This window comes from Ricinus communis, chromosome 8 (genome assembly GCF_019578655.1).
Source record: "Ricinus communis isolate WT05 ecotype wild-type chromosome 8, ASM1957865v1, whole genome shotgun sequence".
Classification (NCBI taxonomy): Eukaryota; Viridiplantae; Streptophyta; class Magnoliopsida; order Malpighiales; family Euphorbiaceae; genus Ricinus; species Ricinus communis.
In genome coordinates this window covers 18,740,277-18,754,424 of record NC_063263.1, presented here as the reverse complement: position 1 = coordinate 18,754,424, position 14,148 = coordinate 18,740,277, and the positions used below count along the sequence as shown (strand labels likewise).

The window sequence follows — 14,148 nt, the reverse complement described above, 5'->3', positions numbered from 1 at the left end:
AAATATTAAATTTGAAGATAAATTAATTTAAAAAATATAAGTACAAACCCAAGCAATATAAATACCCGGCACACACTTTAGTAAGAATCTCCAATAGATAACAATGTGGTCCATTTTTTTAACAACATCGCTACAATTTTGTCATAATTGTCATTAACCTGAAAGATTTAGGTGGCTTTGACTTTATCAATGAACCAAGAATGGCTGTTAGTATGACTAAGCTTTTCTATGTGATCCACTGTACAATAATCAATTGAACTTGATGAGTATGGACAACCTTGTTCCAAGGTCCTCAACTCGTACGGCTCATGCCTCTCTGATAAAGTCAAAGAGGTATATGAAGAATGTTACATGAGCAGGTCTGAAACTTGCAGTATTTTCTGGAGTACAATCACTGATCTCCAAAGGCTCAAAGGATGCCCATCAACTCCTTCAGTTTTTCCATTCCACTGCAGATAGAAGAAACAGAAGCGTATAAGGATTTTGAAGGGAGAAGTCCTGGTACATTTCTAAATTAAGCCCATATAGCAAAACTGCCCAGTTTGACTCCGGAATGTCCTCATTCCTCGAATATATGGTTAAGAAGAATGATGCTTAGTTTATAACAACTCAACATGACAGTGACAGAGATGCAATATCAAAAACCTGGTGGGCATATAATACCAGAAAACAGCATGCAGCCTATGATACAAGTAGCCAATCTCATATTTAGTGCGCTAATATGAAGAAGGCACATACCTCTTTGGCAGGGAAGGCACTAGCTCTTCCACAGCTCGAACAATAACAGATTCAGAAGTATTCTGCATTTCTTCTGCAATTATACAATAGCAAAATGACATTACTTAGCATGCAAGTTCTGGAACATTGCCACATACAAGTACGCAAATTATCAAGCTAATATAAGTTACCAATTTACTACAATGATAATTGGTTTCAAAAGAGAGAAAGAACAAATATAGCAGTAAAGAAGCCAAACCTACACAAGGTTACCTCTATATATTTTCTACTGAATCATATTCCAGGTGTAAATCTGAGCCGCAATCCATAATTAGAAATAGAATGAGAACAACTATAGTTGTGGCATATTACATTCCCCTTACAAAGCTTCTGTATTTTTATAAAGCAGGGTTTCAAAATACATCCAAAAGTAACAAAAGAAACAGGGAAAAGAACACTTTTAATACCTGGATTTTCTTGATTAGAATTATCCCCTCTGAGATATTTACTAGTGCTCCAATCTAAATCTAAACCTTCTTCCTCTGCGAATTTCTCCATCATACAACCAATAAGATTGTAGGCAACCATGCTAGCCTCATCACAAACTTCTTGGATGCCGAGATATAGGTTAGTACTTGCACTGTGCCCATTGGACATAAATTTTCCCCCTTCAGAACAAAAGCTAGAAGAGAGTAGTGGGTCCCCTAAATCAACGGTGCCACTCTGTTCAGATTCATTTTTGCTATCTAACCTTTCAGTGGAAGGACAATAAGAGGAAAAACAATTTCCATTGATTCTCGATGTCCCATATTTTTCCATGTCCTCTACCTTGATCTGTGTCGCATTCACATTAGGCGTTCCATCAATATTACTTCTTTCTTGGAAATGGGTGGGATCATGAATCCCCTCAAAGTTAGAAAACGATGGCTTGAAATCCTCTGGTACATACTCACCACAACTCTCTTCTAGGTTATCCAAATGAATAGAATAACTCCTACTACTACTTAGAATGTTTCTAGGTTCCAGATGCTGACCATCGTCGTCCTCACCAGAAGCAACAGCATCATCTGTGTCATGATGATCATAATTATCACCACCACCATCATCATCATCATCACTTTCTTCTAATTCTTCCATATAAACATCAGAAAAATCCTCTTCTAATTCATGATCAGGAAGCAAATCCCAAACAACCTGCTTCATTTGAGCACTTAAACTTAATATGCAATCCACCTCCTCATCAATTTCATCCTTCAGGAAGCCACTTGGCATACTTCGAGAACTCCTGTTGATAACAGCAAGAGCATCTAATAAAGATTTGGGAATTGTATCCAAATCACTGCATTCAAAAAGGTATTCAGTTAACATTTTCTTCATTGCTGTTCTTAAACATGCATTTGGCACATTGGCATTTGGGTCTAAAAGAAGCTGCAAGGTCTTCAGCTCTTGTATTCTGACCTTCGTCTTACACTTCAGTAACCAAATAGCTTTTGTTATCTCATTCTGCAAAGATTTTATTTCCGGTGAGAACTGGTCAAAGTCTGAAATATAGAAGTCTGAATAGCCTGGTGTTAGTTTTAGTGATAAACCTGCTACAGCAAGTGCTTTAGATAACGGCACTTGTAGCCCATGCCCTCGAATGAGTTCTGAAAGCATTTTCTCGCTCGTTCTCCTTAATTTATAAATCAGCTTATCTCGGCTTAACCCATGTCTGGTTTGTCGTAAACGAGGAGTGCCAGCTGGGTCACCTCTAAGTTTCCTACGCATAGCAAGCAGGGTTTCAGTAGACAACTCCTCTAGTCTGTTCAGTATTTTAATAGCAGAAATATGATGAGAGTGAAATGTGGGAAACATATGTGTCAAACAATCATCTCGAACATTTCGCTGGTCCTTGAGAAGTTGACATAGCTGTGTAAAAATTTCTATCTGAACTTTATGATTTTGAACCCCAGAAACCCCTGGAATTGATTCTTTGATCACCTTCTTCATCTTAGGACGAGTTTTTTCAAAGTTGATTGAACCCCTTGTTAGTAACATGGCAAGAAGAAAGAGTCCTTTATTTGTCAGAGCATCAAGACACGATAGAAGGATTTCTTTCAAATTAGTTCTTTCAAACAATTGTTTAGTCTCTTGTATAAGTTTATCCTCTCTTTCCCCATTATTTACTCCAAAAGCTTCTTCAACATTCTTTTTTACAGTGTCATAAAATATCTGTGAAACAAATAAAAAAAATGAACATAAATGCATGCGCATCCACATTGAATTTTGGTACTCTCAAGCTAGATGTATGGTATCGTTATTTTCACATAGTTACTTAGTAACACTACCTTATATACCCCCTTAGAAGAAACATCCCATAAGACATAAGTTATAACCAATTTCTATCCTTCAACTTTGTGTCCATGAAATGGCTAGCAAAAAGAAATAGAATAGTAGTTTCACAAAAATGATACAAGAGTATAAGTATGTGATATTGCATAGTGTGTTATGATGTCAATGCTGTTCTGATAAAACCATACCAATGCATTCATCACATATGATCATTTTGAGAATTAACTTACATCATCTTCCCTAAGAAAAGATTCAGGCAACGACCTGTATAAAACAGGTCAATCCAAATTAGTACAATTATTATAATGCAATTGCAGTGCCAGGACTTGGTGATAACGGCAAAAAGTCACTTACTTATATCTTAAAAGCTTCTTCTTTTCAGATTTAGACATAGGAAATCCCATCAACCACCTGCACACAGACACCATCCAGTTAGAAACAAAATTAGATTTTCTCAAAAAAGAAATATATTATTCAAAACTAACCCAAAAAATAGAAAGCAAGATTATGATTTTAGTTGCTCAAGTGCATTTGTATAAACCAATTAAAAGACGTTAATGTAAAAAGTGAGGTACAAGGCACAGGCACTGAAACACAAAACATTAAGTCATTGGAAATTAAATTTGAAAGGCAATTGCTTTATGTCTATTACTATAAAATTCAAGTGCTTTCTAAGTAAATTGGAACATAAAACTTATAAGCTATTTACATACATGAGAAAAATTGAAGTAAAGAAATAAATAAATGTAATGAGTGGGTAAGAGACCTTCTCTTGAGTTGAAGGTGATAATCTTGGTGCTTCAGATGTGAGAGTATTGTCTCGCAATCTGTTTGATAAAATGTCAATTTACTCTCCATCTCTACAAAATTAGGGTTCTTAACTTTGATATTTACACGCACACACAGAGTAAACAAGAAGAAGAGATTAGGGTTTTATACTCTCCGTCTAAATAAAAAACAGCCTGTAAGGGTTTTAAGAAGCCTGAGCTGATTTCAGCCGCCGGATTCGGTTTGGCTTAGCGGCTTTCTTTTTTTTCCTTTTTAATTAATTACTATGAGATTCCTGGTGTTTCGCGTCTAAGAATTTTATTTGCTCCAAATATATTTATTTTTGGTATCTAATTTTAATACTATATTAATTAATTTAACATCAATATCTATTTTTATTTCAAATTAATAAAACAGTTTACATAAAAATAAAATAATTTAACCATTTTGAAGTGCAAATTAGGTTATATTAATCACGGAAAATAAAAATAATTTGGAGCCATATTATCATTAGTTTCTTATTTATTTATCAAAATAAATAAAAGAATAATTATGGAATAAGTACTTATTAAAATATTAATTTTTTTATTCATGAGATAAAAAATTTAATAAAATAATATTGTTAATTTATTTTTATTCGACATTACCAGTAAATTACTCTAGTATTCAGAGGTTGTTCTCTAATTCAATACTTCCTATTGAGTTTTAACAATTAAAATTCATTAGTTTGCCTAAATACAAAAGAAGAACTAATGGAAATATTTTATAATTAGCGTATTTAAATTTATAAATTAATTAATAAAATAAATGCGCTTGTAATTATTACCTAATTTCATGAATTTTCTAGTTATTAGTTTTCTTTTCTTTTGTAATAAAATTTTATTTTAAATTTGATATAATCTCTTTAGACTCGTAATAAACAATAAAGTAGAAATTTCACAAATATTGAAGAAAATTTTATTTATTCAAAAAAATATGAATTGGATAAATTACTATAAAAAATATCCACAATACCTTTAATCCAATTATCCAAGTGTTTGGTTTTCATAGTTTTAAAACCAACTTTTTTCCATAAGATTAAATAATAACTCTAAAATTTATTAATTAATATTTGTTTAAAAATTGTTTCTTAAGATTTTCTTTTTCCGAAACAAATGGAGCCTAAATGGAGCCTTAGTCGCCTTGGCCTTTTTATACTTCACATTCATATCCTCTTTACCTTTATGTAATAGCTTTATTAATTTTTGCTTCAATTTTCTTTTAAAGTATGAATCTTTAAATTTTTCATTTTCTCAATTTTAGCAGCTAGTTTGACATATTTACAAGTACGAGGAGCATATGGAAATTGTGTTTAGACGAATTCCGGTCTAATTTTTAATATTTGTCATAGATTAGATATTTTAGATGTTTAACTTATTCGATCTATGACAAATTTAGAAATATATAATTTTATTTAGACAAGTTCCAATTTAATTATTAATATATGTGATAGATCCCATTGCCCGAATCCAGGAATGGTGATGTCTCGTCCGAACATGAGTTACCCTTCCTAAATGGGTTTAATGGAACATGCCTAGGGCTTTCACGAGGTATAATTAGGAATTCCTATTTTTTCGTTACTGCATCAACCATAGACCAATTCCTCTTTTATTGGAGAGTATTGAATACACCCATAATTCTGAGCTTCATGTTACTCCTCTCAAGAGACAACGGAAGGCTTCCTTGAAACCAACCCTTGTCTCAACGTCACTTCCTAAACAAAACCGCCTTTCCCAGATCTATGAAAGGTGAAACATTGAAGGTCCATAACAGGTAACATAACACAATCCACAAAAATTTCACGAATCCCTTGGTGGATAAGTCCGACGACTTAGCAGCAGTGCGGAATTGAGTTTCTCCTCTGGTGGATCTGATCTATATGGATATGATGCCGGAAATAGACCTATCTTATATCGCCCTTCAATTCGAATTAGCAAAAGCAACGTCTCCTTGCATAATATGGATTCCAAACATACAGCTTCTTCTCACTAGATGGGAACTGAAACACCTTTCGAACTGAACTTTTTTCCCCTAGCCTATGACAACATTCCCATAGCTCTATTTCTAAATTCAAGTATAGGCATCAGTGATTAATCTATTTTTTGACTTTTTATAAGCAAGAAAGAGAGAAAAACTAGTTCAATTTGACTGAGCCATTCCCATCCTAAGTGGTGGCCCGATTCGACCTGGCCTGGTCGGGAAAAGATTCACATAGAAACCAAGAATTTAAATAAGGTTTGGCCCGATCTGACAAAAATGAAATATTCTCATAATTTTCCATTGATACGACATGTTGTTCTTTCCTTTCATTCTAATCAATATACAAAAGAATCCTTTTTTTCTAATTCCTACGATGCAATTGGTACTTATCGACAGAAAAGAATCAATTTAGATACTTTTTCTTTCGAAAAAAGGGAAAAAGAAGGATCTTCTTCGGTGGATCCCTGTTTAGTCCCCTTCGTTTCGGAAGTTGTTTTTATTTCTACATCTATTTCTTCCTCACTTTCCTGTATTCTACCTTCTCGGAATTCATTCTTCAGGAAATTCCATGTAAAATATTTCATAGATTCTTTCTAATTTCCTTGTTTTATAATGTCATTGAAAATTCCTATTTAAATTTGTATTCAATATCATTGCCTATTTAATACATAACTTTAGTTAGTGGGCATTCACCGGTTGTTTAATACTTGAATTTAAAATTTTTATTAATTTAAATTTTATAATTTTTTTCTTAGTTTAATTGCCATATTATTATTATTATTATTATTATTATTATCTTTTTACTTTATTATAAGATTCCTTATCATTTCAATTTTTTTAGAAAAAAATTTGCATTGATATTTATTAATTATTTTAAGAGTTTATTTATCATAAACAAATTCAATGAGTAAATAATGTCCCGTTATTAGAATCTGTTCACATAAATCAATAAATATGTACTACCTAATTAATATATAATACATAAATATAAAGGGCAAAGCTTTATTTTAAACCTTGGAAATCACAAAAATAAATAAACAAAAATGTAAATAATATATTATATAATTTTTTTGAATAAAAATTAATTATTAAAATTATTATTATTATTATCAACAAATAAACCAATTCCATTTTTAATATTGCTGGCAGATAATCTGTGAAAGACCTAATATTATCTGATGTTCTAAAAAAGATTTCTTAAAAGAAATTGATAAAAACTGAATAATAGTGATATATAATAATAATAATAATAATAATTCTATTAAGAGAATAAATACTCTTCAAAATTCTTTGTTATTTAATTATTTTAATCTAGAGAAGCCAGCATACATTTAATTTTACTGTTATTTACTATCGTACTTTTAGAAATTTAATTTAAATTTGGTACACAATATTTATAGTTGTCACTATAACAAACTAGAGACTACTCTTGCCTTGTAATCCTGCTTCTATAATAGAAAGCAAAACATACAAATAAGCTCTCAATTTTTAATCAAAGCTCAGTTAATTCTTTTAGAGTCTGTTTAACTGTGAGAAATTGAAATTGTTTTCTACCAAATTCTTCAAATCAGAAATAAAAAAAATTAGGAAAACTTAAAAATAAAGAAGAAAAAAATGAAAAATCGAAACAAGTCCAAATTAAACAGACCAAGTTCAAAATAATAGCTCAACTACGTCCCTAAAATTATTTCAAAAATATAATTATTTTATTTTTCAAATTTTAGAAATGTAATTGCGTTACTTTAAAATCTAAAGATATAATTAGATTAAAACCAAGAGTTCAGGGACTTATGAATACTTTTGCCTTAATAGAACCAACTTCAGTCCAAGACCATAGGTTCTATCAATCATTTGGCCGATCTATCAAAGTCAAGTAGGCTATTCTGTACTAGACAAACCAAATTGGTACATCCCCACTGGCCACAGCACTAATGCACGGTCATGATTGGGTGGGACCACCTTAGCAGGAAAGCTCAGAAAGCACCTAATTATAACCACCAAACGGGCTCCCCAAAGAAAACATATGCACATATATTTATTTTCTAAAAAGTTTCCCCCTAGAAGAAATAAGCAATAAGTTGGCATAAAAAAACCTAACAGAACTAAGATAAACGAGTGAACCACCTACACTACATAAAGTTCCTCAGAATAAAACAGTGTTTCTAGAGTTTCAAAACAAACCAATTGACATGAGTGAGAGAGAGAGAGAGAGGGGCAAGGATAAAAATAGCTTAAAGAAGATGAAAGGATAAAAAGAAAAGAAAACTACTATACATGGATGGAAATCTACCCAAAATATACATGTAACTTTTTCCCAGACAATGTCAATTTCCAGAAGCACCTATTCCAAACCAGTTCATCCCTCACCCTATTTCAGTACAACAATGCACTGAAAATAAAAAATGAAAAAATGTGTACCACAAACTCCAAGCCACCACCTCTATTGCCTGCGTTGCACGTTAGCACGAAAAGTGTCAGGGAGAAAAAAGTTTATGAAAGGAAGAAGCAGAAAGCAGCAGTTTTCAGGCAGCATAAACTCTCATTTCAGCAGCCAACAAGCATTCTAACCTCTTTTTTCGTTTTCTTTACCATTTAAAGTTCAAACTCAGCAAACTTATCAAAAATTAAAATTGAAAAAGGGGCTTCCAGCTTTCCTCTGAATTCAAAAACCTAATCTCCACTATCAATATTTCTTCATAACAAGCAATTCTAAGCACCTTTTTCAAATGGCTAAACTTATTTATATAAGAAAACGGAAAAAAAAGAATTTGCATGCTACATGTCAGACAACAGCAAATTAATTTCCAGAAAGATATTCTCATTGGCAGATTAGCAGATGCATATTTTCACTGGTACTCAAATGAGTACTTATGAACCCCTCAAGACACCATTTTGAACTTCTATAACCAGATGATGTTTTATGCATCCGAAAGCTTTGCATATTATGTGTCCACATGTGATGGTTTTTTGAGAAAGTATAAAGCATGCAACTAAGTCTCACAATAACAAAGAGCAATGCGGCGCACCAGGATTTTTTAAGGTCTCTGATGTTGGCAGGGCAGGCAAGGACATCTCTGCAAATATTAGGTGGAAAAGTTTTAGACATAAACATAGTTTACAAATTAATTTTATATGCATACTCTTATAAATTATGTTTCCTTATTATATCTTAACATCACAAGCTAACAATTAATTGAATTTTTCTTTTTCCAACAAGTTACCTGGAGCGCAAAGAGACAAGGATGACAAGGATGATGATGTTGGCCATGGGGCTGCAATGTTGTCAGTCAAGTCACATGAAAAGCTGAATCCTGTTGAATTGTCAAATACCACATCTGCAGGCCAGCTTCGGAGTAGACACCCTATATTCAAGCAAGGACCAGAAAAATTTATTGAGGAAAAAAAAATCGAATTCTTCCTAGACCCATAAAACAGGGGAAAATATATCAGCTTCTTCACAAACTTTGACAAGAACAATTACAAGCCTTCCCACTTCTCTAAGCAGTCAATTGAACAAATGAACAGTTCCCACTCTGTTGCATACTTGGATTCTCACCTTATAACCTCAGATCATTTAACTTGGCATTATACAAAAGCTTTCACAGAGCAAGAAAAAACAAAAGGATTGTTCATTCAACAATTTATCAATCCAATACCAGTTGTGCCAGAACTTCAAGGAGGCATTATTTTCACTAAATATGAGCATATATATCCTAATACAGGCAGGAATGAAGAAGAGAGAGAAGCAAACCTTGTTGTGTATATGCTGCTCCGGCATCAATACATGCATGAATTCACAGTACAGAATACAAGATCAGCTGCGATAAAGAAGAGAACAAGAATGGAAAAAGAATACATGATTACTTCAAAGAAGGGAATGAACCTTGGATGCTAAAATCTTTCAAGTCAATGTCACAAAGTTCATATACATCTGTCATGACCCCGCCTTTTCGTAGCATGGACCCAAAAACTGTTGCACAGATTATGGCTTGCTTGTTTGTAATTAGCATTTGTTTTTGTATCCCAGCAATATAAGCATTCAATGAGCTACAACAGGACGGACTGGGAGCAGCAACATTGCGACATGCTTTAATTACCTCAGATGGCTGTGTGAAATTCAAAGGGCAAACTGCACATTTAACATTTATTTCAAGAGAAGTGAAATAAACCAAAGCCATGAAATTTTACAACCAACATTGCTATGCTGAAAAAACATAACGAGCATGATGCATTTAACTGACACAACAAAGAAAGAAAATTTACACTTTTTAGTTTAAAACAATCAATTATGTCAACCAAAAAGAACTCATGTTTAATGGGACCACGATCTATCAAACTTGGTGAACCTTATTATTGAAATACTCTTGAGCAATAGGCTGGATTTCTAGGCCTCTTCTTGATGACCTTGAGTAAAATATATACTCCTTTTCCACAAGGGGAAAAGAAATTAATCAAAACCACTGCTAGGTATAAGGAAAGATAACCAATCACATGATAAGAACCTTATGATCCTACCAATCACATAAACCTATACTTCTAATCCTCTCTTCAACATTAGCATTAACACATAATACGACACCCCAAAAGGACCAACAGACAGGAAGCTTCGCTATAAAGAACTAAAGGGATTCACAAAAAAAAATGTAGACTTGACAGAACATTTTTAGAAATGGTCCCGCAAAAAGTGGAAAATTGAAACATAAATGTAAGAATTTGATTAAGCATAGTACCCTTGTTAACTTTGCAGGCAGACAGCGTCCGAAATGCAGCATTTGCAGCATCTGCTGAGAGTTCTCTAGAGAGATATGAATATACCACACTTTTACAATCACCAATGGTATTAACATGATTAGTCTCATTCACTAATTCTTTATTCTCATTGATCGTCAATTGTGTTCCAGAAATTTGAAGAACTGCTTCCATAATTGCAGACTGGCAAATTGGTCTGCAGCACTCCTTAAGAGAATCAACAGCACTGCAGGCCTCCAGCAACTTGCTTGTATTAACTATTTTCTCAAAACTAATAACATCCTTTACTGGACAAGACCCGCCAGTAAGATTTGCTGACTTTACAGAACAAAGTTTAGGTATTGTGCTATTGGCCCCTCTGCTGGCTAAGATACTAATGATATCTGAAAAACAATCATCAGCAACCGAATTCCCCAAGACCAATTTATCAGAGTTTGTGCTGTAATAGCCCTGGAAGATGTGGAGTAAACTGCTAAATTGTGGACAACATATAACATTTCCTACCAACGCTGCTAAAGGTAGAGAGCAATCAGATGCTGTTTTATCCATGAGATCTGACATAGCAGAGAAGTTTACAGGGCAGTTCCCAGTTAAATTTGGTTCATATGTGGTGGGAAAAGTTGGGTACATAGGTGGCAAAGATTCACTAGGATAGGGGTAACGGGGGAAGACAGCAGGTGATATTTCTATGGGATCAAAAAGCCCAGCAATAGGTGGAGTAGCTAGCTCAGATGTCGAAGAAATGTGATAAGGTTCAAGCAAAGTCCGCACTGACACAACATCTTGGAAACAGGATAGCCAAATCATGAATGATAAGAACTGTTGGCACAATGAACCTGCAATAAGCCCGCCCGCCATTGGCATATAAACATAGGTCATTTACCATAGCACAGGATAACAAAATGTTGAGAACATAACAGAAAAAAGAGCAAAACCACAAGTACAAGGATAGAGAGAAAGATTGGATGCTGGAAGTACTTGGCATCCATTAGCTAATTATGGTGGCTTACCCTTGAGTCGAATAACAGTTGAGAAACAACCCATAGTTCCCACTAGCCTTTTGGCACCATTGAGTTTTACAAACAAAACCCTACAACACTAAATTATACACCCAGAACTTGCTCACAGAAATGCAGCATGCCATAGCACCTGTACAAAGTTGAAATGTTAGACAAAATTGAATGACATACACCAGCAAAAACATTAAGATTTGACAAAGGCTTCAGTAGAGCATAAGAAGTGCACTTCAGTTGATTCTCCATTTTATATATTAATAGCACCATGAAGTACTAGAACATAATTAAACTTCATGGAAACTTTACATCATAAGTTTATTACAATTTGTACAGACATGGCTAGGCTGCATTGTCAATACGCACAGCTTTAAAAACCAAAACATCCCAAGTCTTCAACCCTACCAAGTTCCAATTTATGATTATCATTAACTCGCAGAGAAAACCTACCCCAATGCTATATAAACTACATGTTAGTGGAATACTAGCCTAATTACTATAGCCTTTGTTAAGGTCCATGAGAAGAAGGCAATTTCACTCGGCGACAAGAAGTCATCCTCAAAAAACTTTAGCTCATCTAAAATTGACTTGGTAGATATTGTTAATGAAATTTCACTTCACTAGATAACCCATGAAACTTCTTTTACAGATAGTAAGCAATGATTTCCATATGCTAAATTGATTGGAAAAATGCATAGAACACAATTGAACTTCACATCACTGATTATACATGCTAGGTTCTCTTCTCTCCCATTTGAGATACAATCCAACAAAACATTCATTTACTTGAGCTAAGTGATATAATGCTATATCTACTCCTGGACAAAATGTATAGAGGAAAACAAAGTTCAGAATAACCTCAATTTAGCTAAATTGTTTCAATCATACACAACCAAAGGAAGGTTCCATCTAAATAAAAGAGAAGGAAGAAAAGATCTAAGATAAATCTTTCAGTTTGTATGATCTCAATCGCTAATAAAATTTTCTATCACATCAAAAAGAAAAAATGGCTGGGGGTTGTGGTTCATAAGGTCAGATTGATTGTTTGCTAAATAAAAGAAATTCCCATAAAATAAAGAATCTAAGTTTTCAATAATCACATAATCTTTACTTTCCTAAAATTTTCTGAGCTACCAAACAAAGGATCAAATCGTTCTTTAACCAAAAGTAAACCTAAAACCCCAATCAAGCAGAAAGATTGCCACTTTATGCAAAATTTAGAAACCAAAATTCCATTTCTCGCATTTTCTTAGCTATCAAACAAAAATAAAACAGCTGGAAACAGGAAAAGGAAAGAAAGGTACCTGAAGATGTAGAACCCATGTAAAATTAAATTAAGTTAACAAAAGATTGAAGATCCTAAAGACTAAACAAGACTCAGAAAAAAAAAATCAGAACAATTATGAGCTGAAGATGGATTTTCTTTTTCTAAGTAAAGAAAGGTAAAAATTATAGAAATGGGTAGAACTGGAAACCCTAAAAATCAGAGCTTTCTTTTTTTTTTTTTTCTTTCCCCCTAAAGCTTAACTCAGCAAGTAGAAAAGTAGAAAAAGAGTGACAAAGTGTAACTTGGGTGTGTTTGTTTGGTGGATAAAGTTAAAGTTAGAATTGCCTTCCTTTACCCATTTTAGTCTCATTCTACCCGTATCCAATTCCACCGGGTCACGTTACGGCTCCGCCTTCTCCCGGGTCCTTCACACGGATCCGGCTTCTTCATCCGGTTTTTGTCTCCTTGTGGATCTTTTTTGAGGATAAAATAAAAGGGTCATTTTAGCCCCTGAAGTTTTGATAGAGGGCAAAAAAGTTCAAGATGGGGAGTTAAGCCAAATAAATGGAATACTTGCATTTTCAGTCCAATTAAACCATATTTCTAACATGGATATTGTGTATGTATTCCCCAATTAGGGAAAGGAAGATAGAGTTATTAAAGACATTATTTAAGAAAATCCTAAGAAAATATTAAAATATAATAGAATATTTTTTATTTCTATAATTATAATAAAAAAATTATAAAAAAATTTATGTATCCAAACACCACAGGATAAATATTTTATATTCTTTCTCCTCCAACTTCATTCCTTTTTCTTTAAAATATCTTCCATTCACTTCCTATTTTTATTGTCATGCATAGTGTAAAAATTTTAAAAATGAGAGTAAAATGAGAAAAAAAAATTAATTTTAGATAAAAGACGATGAAATAAAACTTTATTTTCATTTGAGATCGAGTAAAATAATAATTTAAATTAAAGGAAAAAAATTAACTTGGAGAATTATTGTTACAATTAGCACATATATTACTAGTACTAAAAAGGAAAAAAATATATTAAAACCGATTAAAGATACAAAAATTTAGTACCAAACATGCAATTTATCCAAAATGTTATGCAACAAGTTGTTATGAAAAAATAAAAAATAAAAACCAAAAAACTTTCTAACAATAAAAGAAAAAGAAAGAGAAGCTGCCTATTCACAACCCAACCCAACATTCATATTTTCATCCTCAAATTAACAAAGTCCAAATTAGTATTCCACTTCCACACCTAACTCATAC

General features: G+C 33.0%; 2 protein-coding genes across 8 annotated transcripts; both read right to left on the bottom strand.

Moving 5' to 3' along the window:
* Nucleotides 1–39: 39 nt before the first annotated feature.
* On the bottom strand, nucleotides 40–4,079 carry LOC8263159. 4 transcript variants are annotated; one of them, XR_007216881.1, is made up of 7 exons: nucleotides 3,815–4,079; nucleotides 3,403–3,459; nucleotides 3,279–3,312; nucleotides 1,185–2,928; nucleotides 991–1,107; nucleotides 739–811; nucleotides 40–449 (listed from the first exon to the last, which is right to left on the bottom strand). XR_007216881.1 is itself a non-coding variant. In XM_015726074.3 (6 exons), exons 1-6 carry the CDS (start codon nucleotides 3,904–3,906, stop codon nucleotides 410–412), a joined length of 2,040 nt encoding a protein of 679 aa, XP_015581560.2. In that variant the 5' UTR covers nucleotides 3,907–4,076; the 3' UTR covers nucleotides 40–409. The 4 variants fall into 4 exon arrangements, 3 of the variants coding, with proteins under 3 accessions (XP_015581560.2, XP_025015092.2, XP_048233537.1); XM_015726074.3 differs by lacking the exon at nucleotides 991–1,107 and having other exon boundaries at nucleotides 3,815–4,076; XM_025159324.2 differs by lacking the exons at nucleotides 991–1,107; nucleotides 3,279–3,312 and having other exon boundaries at nucleotides 1,185–2,476; nucleotides 3,815–4,077.
* A 3,859-nt stretch (nucleotides 4,080–7,938) lies between these two features.
* On the bottom strand, nucleotides 7,939–13,155 carry LOC8263157 (uncharacterized GPI-anchored protein At1g61900). 4 transcript variants are annotated; one of them, XM_048378101.1, is made up of 8 exons: nucleotides 12,902–13,152; nucleotides 11,595–11,733; nucleotides 10,566–11,420; nucleotides 9,719–9,964; nucleotides 9,587–9,619; nucleotides 9,057–9,197; nucleotides 8,862–8,909; nucleotides 7,939–8,282 (listed from the first exon to the last, which is right to left on the bottom strand). In XM_048378101.1, the coding sequence occupies exons 2-8, from the start codon at nucleotides 11,626–11,628 to the stop codon at nucleotides 8,209–8,211; spliced, it is 1,431 nt and encodes a 476-aa protein (XP_048234058.1). In that variant the 5' UTR covers nucleotides 11,629–11,733; nucleotides 12,902–13,152; the 3' UTR covers nucleotides 7,939–8,208. The 4 variants fall into 4 exon arrangements, with proteins under 4 accessions (XP_048234058.1, XP_015581563.1, XP_048234059.1 ...); XM_015726077.3 differs by having other exon boundaries at nucleotides 9,587–9,601; nucleotides 12,902–13,144; XM_048378102.1 differs by lacking the exon at nucleotides 12,902–13,152 and adding an exon at nucleotides 12,456–12,478.
* Nucleotides 13,156–14,148: the final 993 nt, after the last annotated feature.